The sequence below is a fragment of the Archocentrus centrarchus genome, unplaced genomic scaffold (assembly GCF_007364275.1).
Source record: "Archocentrus centrarchus isolate MPI-CPG fArcCen1 unplaced genomic scaffold, fArcCen1 scaffold_50_ctg1, whole genome shotgun sequence".
Taxonomy (NCBI): Eukaryota; Metazoa; Chordata; class Actinopteri; order Cichliformes; family Cichlidae; genus Archocentrus; species Archocentrus centrarchus.
Genome location: NW_022060273.1, coordinates 437191 through 451996, shown reverse-complemented (window position 1 = coordinate 451996; position 14806 = coordinate 437191). Strand labels below are relative to the sequence as shown.

The 14806-nt window shown below is 41.9% G+C and overlaps 1 protein-coding gene across 5 annotated transcripts in view; it reads left to right on the top strand.

The window, feature by feature from the left end:
- ltbp1 (latent transforming growth factor beta binding protein 1) overlaps positions 1–14806 on the top strand; it is a 163781-nt gene that overhangs the window by 117909 nt on the left and 31066 nt on the right. For 3 of the 5 annotated variants that reach the window (XM_030725225.1, XM_030725226.1, XM_030725229.1), the window contains 4 exons: positions 1117–1284; positions 7289–7311; positions 7773–7875; positions 12727–12813. In XM_030725225.1, coding sequence (XP_030581085.1) covers positions 1117–1284; positions 7289–7311; positions 7773–7875; positions 12727–12813 — 381 coding nt within the window. The remainder of the gene's footprint in view (positions 1–1116; positions 1285–7288; positions 7312–7772; positions 7876–12726; positions 12814–14806) is intronic. The other 2 variants (XM_030725227.1, XM_030725228.1) reach the window with 2 other exon arrangements.

The window sequence follows — 14806 nt, the reverse complement described above, 5'->3', positions numbered from 1 at the left end:
CATTATAGAAAAGTCGGCCCTTACAAACCCCGGGCTGGTATTAGTACTTCCCTTAAACATAAATATAAGGCTTCCCCACTTATCCAGTTATCCAAGGAGCAAACGGTCAAACCTAACTAACCCTGTGGCTTTGTGCAACCTTCCTTTTCCACATCCAGCACATTAATTAGATTGGTTCTTGGTTTTAAAAATATGTATTTTAAAATAGTCAGCGAGAAGAACAGCTTGAGCTCTGACTCAGAGACCTACTGGATGCTTCTGAGTCAGAGAGCCCAAAATCTTTTCCCCTCTGCTAGGATCTATCTCCTTATTTAATTAATTGAAACACTAACGTGATGAGCCACATAGCTTTTCATAAATCTAGTTATTTTTGGCTTATCAGATGCAGTTAGTGAATAAACTCACAGTTAAGTATATAGTACTTCACTAAAGCAGACATGTTTCGTTTCCTCAGCATTTCTGAAACATTATTGGGTGTAACACTTATCAAACCTCAGTCAACATATGTCAAGTTTTTTTCTGCATTTGGTTGTTATTGTTCTTTTCTGCTAACTTTAAGATGTTTTGTCTAGAAAAAAAGATGCGCACCATAATATAATTATGTTATGTTATATAATATATCATAATATCATAATATCTTGTGCCAGTGGGTTCTCACTTATCTCACTATGTGAACTGACTATTTAATTGTTCTTAGTCATTGCATCCTGAATTTAGATGTTATTGTTGATCTTTTTCATTATCGCACCCCATTTGTCTCAGGTAGGAGTTGATTAGATAAGGCGAGGCCCTTCACTCCGTATACTGTTGAGGGAGCAGCGAGGTAGAAAGCTGTAGGACGGTACAGCTGTGTTTAGAGCATTAAATAAGTTATCAGGTCTGTATAAAATGCTTTGTGTATTCATGGAGGCCAGTCTTTATGTCCATCTTTGTATCTTTATCAGAAATAATTTCATATTACCCTTTACATAAGAGCTAAAAATCATAGTTCATACTCTGGCTTATGGTAGATTTGCCAGCATTTTGCATGAAGTTTTGTTCTAGTGCTGAATTTTTGTATTAGTTCAAAGAATACAGAAACAAGGTTAACTACTTTTGTCGTGTGTTATCATGCAGCTAAATTCAAAGAAATCTGTCCTGGTGGGATGGGCTACACTGTTCTACCAAATCCTCCTGTCAATAAGCCAGTTTACCAGGAGCCCATCGACCCATTACCACCCCAACCCCTACCGACGCCAGAGAGACCAGTGGAGGCTTTTGGAACACCAGAAGAGATTATACCAGGTGAGTCCTGCATTAATTATTACCAGTGCATGTTCAGTTGGTTTAGTCAGAATTTCATGTGATCTGAAGCACTATGCATGACCAGTATATAAACCTCTCTACTGCCTGTACCTGAACCATCGTGGTCAAACAGAGCACTTGTGTCCAGCTGGCAGTTATTCAGTCCTTTTGTACTGTAAGCTCCAGAGATTCGGTTCCACTCGACAGACTTTTTTTTTTTTAATTAAAAATGGGAATCTTTGAGATCCTCACTGCAGAAATGATGTCCTTTGGTCTTAAATAACAATAACAATATGCAAGCACTAACCTGCTAACATTACTGAATACAGTGTTTTCTGGTATAATAAGCAGTATTTTAGACAAGCTGTAGATGTGGTTTGCTTTTGATGCCATTAACTGACATATAACAGAACTACAACTGACCTTAAAGTTAAACAAGGAGTTGTGATTAAGTATGAGGAAAACTATATACAAGATGTAATAAAACTACCAAAAGTCACTGAACTAGCAGCAGAACCAAAGGATGGATCATCACATTTATTTAGGCAGTTTGATGTTTGAAGGTCCACAGTGATGTGAAATAATAACTGAGTTCAAAGGTCTTAAACCTAAAGAAATTAGCCTGTTTTGAAAAAAGAGTAAAAAGCACAGATATTTGTGTAAAAATGTCAGAAAAGTAAAAAGGTTAAAAAAAAGTTAGAAAAATAAATACTCAAGTAAAGTTCAAATATCTGAGAATTCTACTTAAGTACAGTAACAAAGTACACTGCTCAAAAAAATAAAGGGAACACTCAAATAACACATCCTAGATCTGAATGAATGAAATATTCTCATTGAATACTTTGTTCTGTACAAAGTTGAATGTGCTGACAACAAAATCACACAAAAATCATCAATGGAAATCAAATTTATTAACCAATGGAGGCCTGGATTTGGAGTCACACACAAAATTAAAGTGGAAAAACACACTATAGGCTGATCCAACTTTGAGGTAATGTCCTTAAAACAAGTCAAAATGAGGCTCAGTATTGTGTGTGGCCTCCACGTGCCTGTATAACCTCCCTACAACACCTGGGCATGCTCCTGATGAGGTGGCAGATGGTCTCCTGAGGGATCTCCTCCCAGACCTGGACTAAAGCATCCACCAACTCCTGGACAGCCTGTGGTGCAACGTGATGTTGGTGGTTGGAGCGAGACATAATGTCCCAGATGTGCTCAATGGGATTCAGGTCTGGGGAACGGGTGGGCCAGTCCGTAGCTTCAATGCCTTCATCTTGCAGGAACTGCTGACACACTCCAGCCACATGAGGTCTAGCATTGTCCTGCATTAGGAGGAACCCAGGGTCAACCGCACCAGCATATGGTCTCACAAGGGGTCTGAGCATCTCATCTTGACAGTCATACTACCTCTGGCGAGCACATGGAGGGCTGTGCGGCCCTCCAAAGAAATGCCACCCCACACCATTACTGACCCACTGCCAAACCGGTCATGCTGAAGGATGTTGCAGGCAGCAGATTGCTCTCCACGGCGTCTCCAGACTCTGTCACGTCTGTCACATGTGCTCAGTGTGAACCTACTTTCATCTGTGAAGAGCACAGGGCGCCAGTGGTGAATTTGCCAATCCTGGTGTTCTCTGGCAAATGCCAAGCATCCTGCACGGTGTTGGGCTGTGAGCACAACCCCCATCTGTGGACGTCGGGCCCTCATACCATCCTCATGGAGTCGGTTTCTAACCGTTTGTGCAGACACATGCACATTTGTGGCCTGCTGGATGTCATTTTGCAGGGCTCTGGCAGTGCTCCTCCTGTTCCTCCTTGCACAAAGGTGGAGGTAGCGGTCCTGCTGCTGGGTTGTTGCCCTCCTACGGCCTCCTCCACGTCTCCTGGTGTACTGGCCTGTCTCCTGGTAGCGCCTCCAGCCTCTGGACACTACGCTGACAGACACAGCAAACCTTCTTGCCACAGCTTGCATTGAAGTGCCATCCTGGATGAGCTGCACTACCTGAGCCACTTGTGTGGGTTGTAGAGTCCGTCTCATGCTACCACGAGTGTGAAAGCACCACCAATATTCAAAAGTGACCAAAACATCAGCCAGAAAGCATAGGTACTGAGAAGTGGTCTGTGGTCCCCACCTGCAGAACCACTCCTTTATTGAGTGTGTCTTGCTAATTGCCAATAATTTCCACCTGTTGTCTATTCCATTTGTACAACAGCATGTGAAATTGATTGTCAATCAGTGTTGCTTCCTAAGTGGACAGTTTGATTTCACAGAAGTTTGATTTACTTGGAGTTATATTGTGTTGTTTAAGTGTTCCCTTTATTTTTTTGAGCAGTGTATTTGTACTTCCCACCTCGGGCCACCACCGCTGTTCAACAATGGTCATTCACAGTGGACGTAGATGGCCTCCTTCACGTCTCTCTCACACCGTCTGCCTTCTCGATCTAAAATGTGAACATCACTGAGTCCTGTCCTACTGAGATGGCTCTCCTGGGTTGTGCCATGCTTTTGTGGAGTGGAGTGTTTCTCTTGTGAGCGACCATCTTTTAAACGAGGTGGTGTTTACGACTTTTCATTTGCAGTTTTTGAATAAATATATGGAGTCAGTCTAGTGTTACTTGTTTGTATGGAATATTATATACATATTAATCATTGAGGAGAAAAAAAAAATCTTTCTCAAATGGACATCAACTTTCCCTCTTAGTAAAAAAAAAAAAAAAAGGTTTATTTCTGTCGATTACAGAATTTACTGTGCAGCAGTTAGACATTAAGATGTGAATACTCCACAGCTGTATTTTATTTGGCAAACTTTAAAGTGCCTGAACTCCGTGTGCTGTGAATATATGTGATGGATTGCATTTATGCAGTGCAGCAGCGAGACTTTTTTTTTAATGTTTTTTGCACTTTATTGAATGATGAAGATGTAAAAAAAAAAGATCAAGCTTTGTAACAAATTACACCCACTTGCTCTTGTTTGAAATGTGGTATTAATTTATCAGTGTCCTTGTGAAAAATGCAGAGACTGTGGGATAAACAACAATCTCACTTTTGCAAATTACAACTCTAAAGTAACTTTAGAAACTCTGATTTATGGTCTTCTTGCATGTGATTAGGAAGCCAGATCTTCAGGAAAAACATCCCTCTTTTGACAGTTGTTTGTAGAGGACAAGGATTAAAGTGCTTTGGCTGAGCATGCATTCCCTTCAAAAAGCTCAGCCCACTAGGCCATCAAAAAGAGGGAGAGCGAGGGGGAGATAAACCTGCTCGAGAAGGAACCTCATCCTCTTCTGTTATTATTCAGGACATGCTTGGCAGCCACCAAGGGAAGGAGAAACTTTGCAACATCTTAGCCAAAGCCAGACAGAATCCAAATTACTGTTTAGCTTCGCTGGAGCAGAGGAGTACAGAGTTTTCCAGGCACACAGGGCAAGCCTCAAAAAACAATCGGACAAAAATCCACCACCCTAAACCTGTGCAGATTAGTTTTTGGATACCACCAGAAAGTAATGAGGCGCCTGGCAGGCATACATATTGGCATTTTGGTGTAGCAGAAAGCTGTGCTGGGTGGCAGAAAGAGAAGAGGATTTTTTTTCTAAATCCTTGTTGTTGTCATATTTCAGACCTTAAAATGTGGTCTGCAATGTTTATGATCTTTTCACAGCAACAGACATGGACTTGTACTTTATTATATGGTAAGTATGGTATGTAAGCAAATGGCCATGATTATGGAAAGCAATAGGGGTGTTCTTGTGATAAGCATGCCTTCTTGTGATCACATAAACTTTAAACTGCAAAGAAAAGCTCCTTAATGCTGTGGTGTTATTGGAAGGTCTCCACACAAGAACAAATAAAGTCAACCACAGCAGAAAAATACCAAAGTGCTTCCTAAACAATCAAGTGCTCCAACTTTCACGGGATCACACTCCTCAGCCTCCCCAGTAAGGTCTATGCCAGGGCACTGGAAAGGAGGGTCCAGCCGTTAGTCGAACCTCAGATTTAAGAGGAACAATGCGATTTTATGTATAACGACAAATAAAGATGTTCTGTTCTATTCTATTCTATTCTATTCTATTCTATTCTATTCTATTCTATTCTATTTTTGTCCTGGTCACAGAATGCTGGACTGCAGTATCCTATGGGGGTGCTGTGGGAGTATAGGGTGTTTGGTCCATTGTTGCAGGCCATTCAGTCCCTGTCCAACTGCAGTGAGAGCTTGGTCCGTATAGCCGGCAATAAGTTGGACTCGTTTCCTGTGGGTGTTGGACTGGGCTGCCAGGGCTGCCCTTTGTCACCGATTCTGTTCATAATTTTTATGGACAGAATTTCTAGGCGTAGCCAAGAAGTGGAAGGCCTCTGCCTCGGTGCCCTCAGAATCTCATTTCTGTTTTTTGCAGATGATGCTGTCCTGTTGGCTTCATCAGGCGTGGCCTGTCAGCTCGCAGTGAAATGGCTCTCAGCCGAGTTTGAAGTGGCTAGCTTGAGCATCAGCACCTCTAAGTCTGAGGCCATGGTCCTCAGCCGGAAAAGGGTGGAGTGCCCTCTCCGGCTCAGGGACGAGTTTCTGCCTCAGGTGGAGGATTTTAAGAATCTTGGGGTTTTGTTCAAGAGTGACGGGAGAAGGGCGCGGGAGATCGACAGATAGATCAGGGCTCCATCTGCAGTGATGCGGATGCTGCACTGGTCTGTTGTGGTGAAGAGGGAGCTGAGTGTGAAAGTGAATCTGTCGATTTATCGGTCGATCTACGTCCCTACCCTCACCTATGGTCACGAGCTTTGGGTAGTGACCAAAGAATAGGTTCGCAAATACAAGCGGCAGAAATGAGCTTCCTCTGAAGGGTGGCTGGCCTCTTCCTTAGAGATAGGGTGAGGAGTGCAGCCATACGGGAGGGGCTCAGGGTAGAGCCGCTGCTCCTCCACATCGAAAGGAGCCAGTTGAAGTGGTTCAGGCATCTCACATGCCTACTGGGTGTCTCCTGGGTGAGGTGTTCTGGGCACGTCCTACTGGGAGGAGGCTCCAATGTGGACCTTGGACACGCTGGAGAGATTATATCTCTCAGCTGGGGAATGTCTTGGCGTTCCCCCGGATAAGCTGGAGGAGGAGGCTTGGGCGAGGGAGGTCTGGACTTCCTTGCTTAGGCTGCCGTTCCCATGACCCGGCCGCGGTTAAGTGGAAGAAGATGTATGGATGGATGGAAGGAAAGAAGAAGCTTCATTATATTTAAGTTAAAGTCCCCTGTGGCTCCATCTGTTCAGTGTGTATCTTTCTGTCTTAAACTGTTTTACGACTGTAGTCCTACATACATTTCAGTGTTCTGCAAACATTAGGTGGGTTATGTTTGCATTGTGCAATAAATATTTGTATATTCGTATCACTTCATGCTTTGTCTGTTTTCTTTTTCTATTGTGAAGTTAGATGAGACTTGTTGGAGTCCTGACTTGTTCATTTATTAACAGAAACACCTAGCTCTTTTCATAAATGGTATATGTATAATGAAGGATCTAATCATTGTTAATCATTGACTTAGACTTTCTAAATGACATCATGAACCACTAATGGCTCCTGAATCACTTGCTCGTACTTGATGTAATACTTTATTTAGAAATTAAGCCATCATTTATAAAGTATAAAAGTGCCGCCATTAAACATGTTATCTGTGAGCTTAAGTAAGACTAAACCATGGTTTATAAGTGATGAATACAATTTTCAGTAATACTTTACTAATGCTTAATAGTGTGTAGTTATTCTGAACTGTATATGTATTTATAGCTTACTTTAACTTCTTGGTGTCTTCATTAAAAATTGTGTGATTGTGGCTGCAAGCTACACCGAGTTGAAAAGGTATTCAGCAGTGACTAACATGTATTTTCATAGTGTCACGTGTGTCCTGGAGAAATTTGGCAAAAACAGTTTTTGAAAAACAGATTAGCTGTAATGTCTTAAAAGCTTGAAAACCCATCTAACATAAAACCTTCACTCAAATTTGTATCTGTTTTTTCTTTGGTCAGTAGTAACCAGTGCACCAGAACAGGTAGGTCGAGTACCTTTTCACACTTTACAGTGAAAATGTCGAAGCAGTTTGCCTGCATATGCTCAGCAAACACACTCAGCTGCTAAAGAGTTACAAAATCACTTTGCATGAAGTCAGCAACATGGCTGCATGACTTTGGCTGGTCAGTTGAGCAGCAAGTCAATGTCTACATCTTTCATGTGTTTATTTACACTTCAAGAACCATACTGAACACTTTGACACAGTTCCAGATCCGGACAGTCCATGCTTTTCCAGCTCCCTCGCCAAGCTGTTCATTCTTGCTCTGTGATTAAAACGCAGCCAGTTGCCATGCAAGCTAAATGCTAATCTGCTTCTCAGCACAGAACCTGCATTGCATGACATAAACAGTAGGAGGCCTAAATTGTCAGTTTTGGATGAAAATGTGAATACAGTGCTATGTTGATGTTATCTCTTTGGTATTGTCTGTCTTGTCATTGAAGGAGCTGGTAGTTCCTGTGGATAGCTTTAGTCCAGTAGTTGAACCTATCCAGCCCCAGCTGTCTCCAGGTGTTTCCACCATCAAAATGGAGGCTACTTACCCAGGTGTCTGCTTTCCTACCCTCAAACTTCATGGCAATTTCAGACTCAGCTCATCTGGCTTATGATGACTTTAATCCTTTGTGCCAGTGATACTCCTGGATGGCTGTTTTCAGTTGACCATCCCACTCTCATGAGCACACAATCTTAAAAAAATGCCTCCAGGACACTTCTTCAAGCACATCTATGTGCAGAATACGTGTGCCTATTTTGACACAAATTCACACAAATCTCTAATAGGATGAAATGATAAAATGATTGTGTTTTTATCCAAGACTTTACTCTGAAATCAAAATGTTCTTGCCAAAACGGAGGAACAGAATGGGAGAACCATATGTGGTAAGATAGTGAGTTGGTGACAATGATCTTCTATGCCGTCCTTTTAAATTCAAAGTCTTACTACATAGATCATGTAAATCCAAACAGAAATGGATGTAAATTGTGACTAAAGTGGGTGGCAAAGGAATATTGCCATGAAACAGGGATTCTAGTGTCTGATGGTAAATGAAGTAGTTCTTATATAGCACTTTTCTACTCTAACTTTATGCAACAAGTTACGAATACTGTTTCAGAGAAGGCTGTTGAACATGACAATGACATGTTGGTCTCAAACCAACTATAACTTGCTGCTTTTCACAATGGGCATGATGTCACTGTGAAAGAGGTGCCAGCTAACTACTGGATACTGTCATAGTTTGCCAAGAATGTAGACTCAAATGAGCAGACTTAAGATGGCTGTATGAAAAGCTGATTCAAAATGAGTGGAGCTTACTTGTCACACTTTCACAAGGTCAGCAGGCAGAGGTAGTGCAGGCAAGCAGGCTGGAGCTGAGGAGTGGCAGCAGAGGAGAGTGGGCAGGCAGGTGGTATGATAGGCAGGTGGTAAGGTGGAGTCCAGGTTAACTGAATCCGAAAAAGGTGAGTAATAAGTGTGGAGATCTGGGAGCAAATATTTTATGGTGGCACAGTTCTCCTGGAGGACTGAACAGAGTATTCAGTGATGGAAGTATGGGAACACTGGGGAGATGACGGGGAAGCGATGATCACTCAAACACATCAACAGGAGTTGCAATGAATGAGGCATGTTACCAGAGCAGTGGGGATAATGATCTGACGAAGAACCTGTAGAAGTCTGTGATGAACTGGGGATCCAGAATGAAATTGATAATTCCAGCTTCCAGTGACTGCTTATTATATATTTTCCATAGCAGATCACTCAGGTCTGGACAAGTTATGTTTATAAATGATGAGAGGGAAGTGGAAGCCCGGGGAACTACTGCACAATCCTACGGGCGATGGGAGGTAGTGAGAGTGCCTGTTGTTTAATGAAAACTGTTCCAAGGTCACGATACTCTTTGGGAATCAGAGTTAGATCTGGGGTATCTGATACAGGGACAGGAGTGGAGTTAGTTGTGGGGTTTCATGTTCTCAGGAGAGACACCACCTACCAGTGTCCCCACACTTATGGGCAGGTGCAATCTTTTGGTCGAGCCGGGCAGGTCACGAAAAAGTCGCCTAGATAACTTGGCCTTGATCCTCCAGTGTCAACTTTGTGTGACCAAGCTGCATCAGCTCCCCAGAAGAATCGGGCGATGAGCCTGAGGTGCCAGCCATTGAGCAGGAGGAAAGAGAGGTCTGGGAAGCAGCAACAAGCGGCAGATGACAGTTCCAATCAGCTTGAAATTTGCAGCCCTCTTCTCTGCTTCGTTCACGTAGACAATTTTCTGTTCTTAGAGATAATCCTGTATTCTTAAAGCCAAATCTACTAAGCTTTCAAAACTCTGGCTCATCCCTATTGGCTAATTCATCCTTAAGCTGATCATTCAATGAATTAGAGAACACTCCTTGTAATGCCTTCTCCCACCCTGTCTCCGTGGCTGTCACCCCCAACTCAAAGGAGAATTCAGTTACAGACTTAGTACGCTGGCAAAGACTGATTATTTGTCGGGCTGTTTTGCCAGAACCAAATGAGCAGACTCAACACGCCTGTATGAAAGGGTGATGGCATTTATTTACAGGGGAAAACGGTGATAACAAAGAAACTTTAGCAAAAGTGTTTGTAGAGAATGACCAAAGGAGATTTCCAGAGAAAAGGGAGCTGAAATGAGTTATTCAAAATGAGTGGAGCCTACCTGTCACACTTTTACAAGGTCAGCAGGGAGAGGTACTGCAGGCAAGCAGGCTGGAGCTGAGGAGTGGTGGCAGAGATGGTGGAGAGCGGGCAGGCAGGTGGTATGGCGGAGTCTAGGTGAGGTGAATCTGAAACAAGTGAGTAAGTGATTCGGGAGCGAATGTTTTACAGTGGCACATCTTCTGGAGGAGTGAACAGAGTATTCAGTGGTCTGATGGAAGCATGGGAGAATATAGATCCCTCAAAGTTATAAAACACATCAACAGGAGCTGCACAGAATGAGGCACAGCAGCAGCAATAACGAACTGCTGCCACCACTGCTCCTTAAATACGCTGACTTGATGCAGCAAACCTCAGCCAGCTGTGCAAGGAAATCCTGGCCACTGTGGCTTTGCCCAGTAAACCACCTGCTCCTGGAGACTGGAACAAAGAAAACAACCCCAGCATGTCCAGATCCTAACAGATACAAGCTTGTCAAGTGGCATCCAAAGCAGTGTGTAAGTTACTGTCTGTGCTGGGTTTCAAAAAGCCTAAAAACTGAAAGTAAAAAAAAACAAACAAGTTACCTTTTTAAAAATTTCCCTAAGTTGTGGATACATGAGACGTGGCATCCAGTGTACACAGAACAAAGAAAAAAGCATCAGTTATGTGCCCAGTGCCCTACATCTTTTGGTTCAAACCTGGGATTAGCTCACTTTATTAGTCTGTACTGCACTCAGGTTTTCACTTACTGGTGAGTGAAGTCTTGTCTTGATGACACAAGCTGCATGTTTTTGCCATCAACACTGAATTCTTTTAAACTGGACGTGACAACCAAGAGCTCCGTCTGTCAGCGTGGTCATTAGGTTGCACTTTGTCACAAGGTCTAAAGCAACCTCTTTTTAATCATCCCTTTGTATTCAGTAATACTTGAAATAATCTGTTGAGATCCTAAACTCGGCAGGAATAGATCAAATGAGCAGTAGGGCTCCTTTAATATCAATGGCTATACTACCATATCTCAAAAAAGTAGAAGGTCATGTTAAGGTTTCATTTTCATTCCTAATTTAATTTGAAAAGATAAAATTCTACACTATGTGGACAAAAGTATTGGGCCTCAGCTCTTAATCTCTGGATTCAGATGTTTATAGTTCCTTTGCCACAAATGGATAAAATCAAGCATGGGGTCATCCTAAAGATATCACTGAATTTGAGTGTGATACTGTAATGATAACTGGACTGGTACTTATATAGTGCTTTTTAACTCTATTTGAGTGCTCAAGACACTTATTACAAGCCTCATTCACCCATTCACTTTTTTCTATGCCTAAGTGCTTTTAACCTAATATTCACACACTCACACTCTGATGCGTGAGGGACAACTCAGGTTCAGTATTTTGCCCAAGGAGATATTTAGACATGCAGAGTAAAGGAGCTGTAGATCAAACTTCTGATTGGTACAAGCACAATGACCTGGTCTAGCTCCTGATCCAGAGCTATAATAGCACACCATTATTGCAACAAGTTGACCCTTTTTTTTACCTCCAGATATTCTGCGATCAGCTGTAAATGGTATCATTGCAAAGTGGAAGTATTTAGGAACTACAGCAACTCAGCCACAAAGTAGCAGATCACGTTACAGAGTGGAGTTGTCGAGTGCTGAGGAGCATTATGTGTAAAAGTCACCAGTGCTCTGCTGACTAAATGAGTGCAGAGTTCTAAACCCCCTCTGGCATTAACATCAGTATAATGACTGTATCTAGAGCATCATTGCATTTGTTTCCTTGGGACCAGGATAAACCAGTGATTGGCGAGTGATTGAACAGAATTTTTTGGCTGTCTCAGACCAAGTGCAAGTAGTTTTGATGACCAACCACTTTGCACCGAAAAGTGAGAGCCCAGAGGTTGAAGGTGCTGTTCGTTCAAACACTGGGTGACCACTTTTGATTGCAAGGCAGTTGTTCAGGTCACCAGGTGGGAGGCAACCTGTCCTGGTTAGACTTGGACTGACTGCAGTCACTCTTAATCATTGGTGATTGGCGAAGGTTTGCAATTAATTACCATCTAATATATGAACACAGACAGACTGCAAATGTGTTGTAATCAGTCGGAGTCAGTCTGTGCCAATGAGTGCAATTCACTCATCAAATACTGAAAGATGCCGACTTTCTAAGGTTTGTGGCAAGTTGATTGCACGCGGCTGCAATAAGTCTCCAGCCTGCGTTTTCCCTAGTGTGAGTGGAGGCTTACCCAAGCATTTGTAATCATTGCTATCATACTTAGGTCTGTGCATATTTGTGGGTGTGATATTTGTGAGTCTGGTGCTCTCTGACCTCCCTCATAATCACTTCAGCTTCGGATGAATACACCCAAAGCTGCTGTACACTGCATGGTCTTGCCTTGCCAAACAATGGGAAAGTTATTTTGTTTGTCACATGTCCATCTGTCAAGACTCTTATATAAACCCAAGATGCCACTTCAGATTGTATGGATGTCCAAAGCCCCCTTAGCCTATACTGCATGATTTTGGTGCTCTGTTGCTTTAGACACTTTGGGAGACACCAGCCTGCCAGTGTGATTTAATGGTTAATGACAGTTCAGTATTGTTGGCATTAAAGACTCAAGCTATAAGTAATTCATGAATATGTTCAAAAATCAATGTTGAATAAAAAAATATGTTGAATTAATAATAAATTATATACATACTAGAACTAATGTCTAATATCATGTGCTTCTTGGTTCAACAGAAGTTGTCGAGAAGGCTTCTCCTCCTGCACCAGTGGAGATTCTTCCAACTAATGCAGGCCAGGACATCGCACCTACCCAGTCAGCTGGTAAGGCACAAAGGTCCTTTGTTCTTTCTTTGAATGCTTTTTTCTGTTGTTACTTCATTTTTCTCTTTTTCATTGTGTTTTTTTTCTTTGCACCAGTTTTTTTGGAATAGTGTAAATGCTTGTTAGTTTCTACCTATATACAAAATAGGGTTCAACCATTTAAACTTAGGAATTGTCACAGCACATAAAGATCTGAGTAACGTACCAAATCAGAAATGACCAGAAATGATCACAATACCTCACTCACAATACGCTATTACTGCAATTTTTTCCAATTTGCTGAGTATTGCAACAATATTTATTGTGATTTATCACCTTTTCAACTGCAAATTATGCCTTCAAACTTTGTTAGTATCTGTTTTATCCAAGAAGATAAAATTTTGCTGCAAAATGAGATTGTCAAGCATACCAAAAACTAAAACCTGCCAGAAATGTTGCCATAAGATGGAGTCTGTGATTGAATAGGATCAAGATGCCAAATGCATGCAATCTTTTTCTGATAATACAGCAATTAACAGTAATAAAGCATTGAAAATCACATATGTTGCTGTCTACAAAGGCTGAAATTCACATTTAAAAGAAATTCACATTCGCGCATGTGCTCAGCAACCTTCCTGTTCTATAGGACTATAACCATAGCTAGCTGGCAGCCAGTTGAGGTGAGTCCCCTTGAGTTGTGCTCATTGACAAAGACTCATTCATACTGATGGCAACATGTTGCCAATCTGTGTGCATTTATAAGTTAGATGGCCCTTATTTGCAAACCTTTGACAATGATAACACAAAAACTTCTTTTCCACTCATGCTTAGTGGTTGGGTGAAACCATTTATTGATAAACACCCAGCCACTAAGCATGAGTTGAAAAGATGTTTTTGAGTTATCATTCATATTCTCTGAAAAAAGGCCACGAAAGAAAAAGTCCTACCGGGGTATGTAAACTTTTGAGCACAACTGTATTAGGAATGACAACCATTTTTATACGTAGTCCCTCATTGTCAGAGCCTCAAAAGTAAATTTGAGTAAATTAACATAATTTTAAATAAAATAATTTTTTTAATACTTAGATGAAAATCATTTGGAGTCAGTGACTGCCTGATTGCCCACAAACATCATCAAATGCTGTGTTTCATCCCTTGAGATGCACTGCCAGGCTTTTATTGCAGCTGACCACATGTGGCTGGGCATTATCCAGGTGCAGCACATACCTGGATAAACTCAGGGCCCACCACGGCTGCTGCTTCTCTGTGGGTCTGTCTGTATTCAGTTTCGTCTACAGTAACTGAAAATGCTGTATGCTTGCTGTAATGGGTTGAGAACCTAGAAACTTCAGAGTTGCTTTTTCAGTAGGCCTTAGATTATTAGCCATTTGTACTTTGAAGCGCTGTCTGACAGTTTTGCAGCATGTGTCTGAATCTGAGCAGAGATTCAGCCCTGCACACTTCAAAATTCATCCTGCTACTTCTATCAGAAATCACATCATCAATAAACTCTAAGGGCCTGCTTCCACTGGCAGCTACACATGCCCATTGTCCGACAGATGATGTGGCGTGCTTCGACTCGCAAACTGTTTCTGTCCTTCTCGATATGTTTCTCTTCCCATCATTCTAGTAAACTTAATCTTAGTTTGAACAATCCCAATAACTTTTTTCAGAACTGTTTAAGCTCTTTTAGATTTCTTCAGGCAAAGTCTAATCTGGCCGTTGTTCTTGAGTGTAACCAGTAGTTTGCACTTTAACAGTGATAGGCCTACCTCCTTGAGCATGTTCTCGACTTTGATGGATGTTGTGAAGCTGTTTGACCTAACCAAGGAAACAATTCTGTGTCTTCTGTGGTCTTCTTGGTCTAATGATTTCCTCTTTCACTTGCACTGGACCTCATATTGAGAGTTATAGAGAACAGCTAGAAAATGCAAGTTCCAGACTTTGAATCAACTCCAGAGCTTTTATCTGTTCACAGAATAAAGAGGGAACGTGCTTGTCAGTCAGTAGGCCA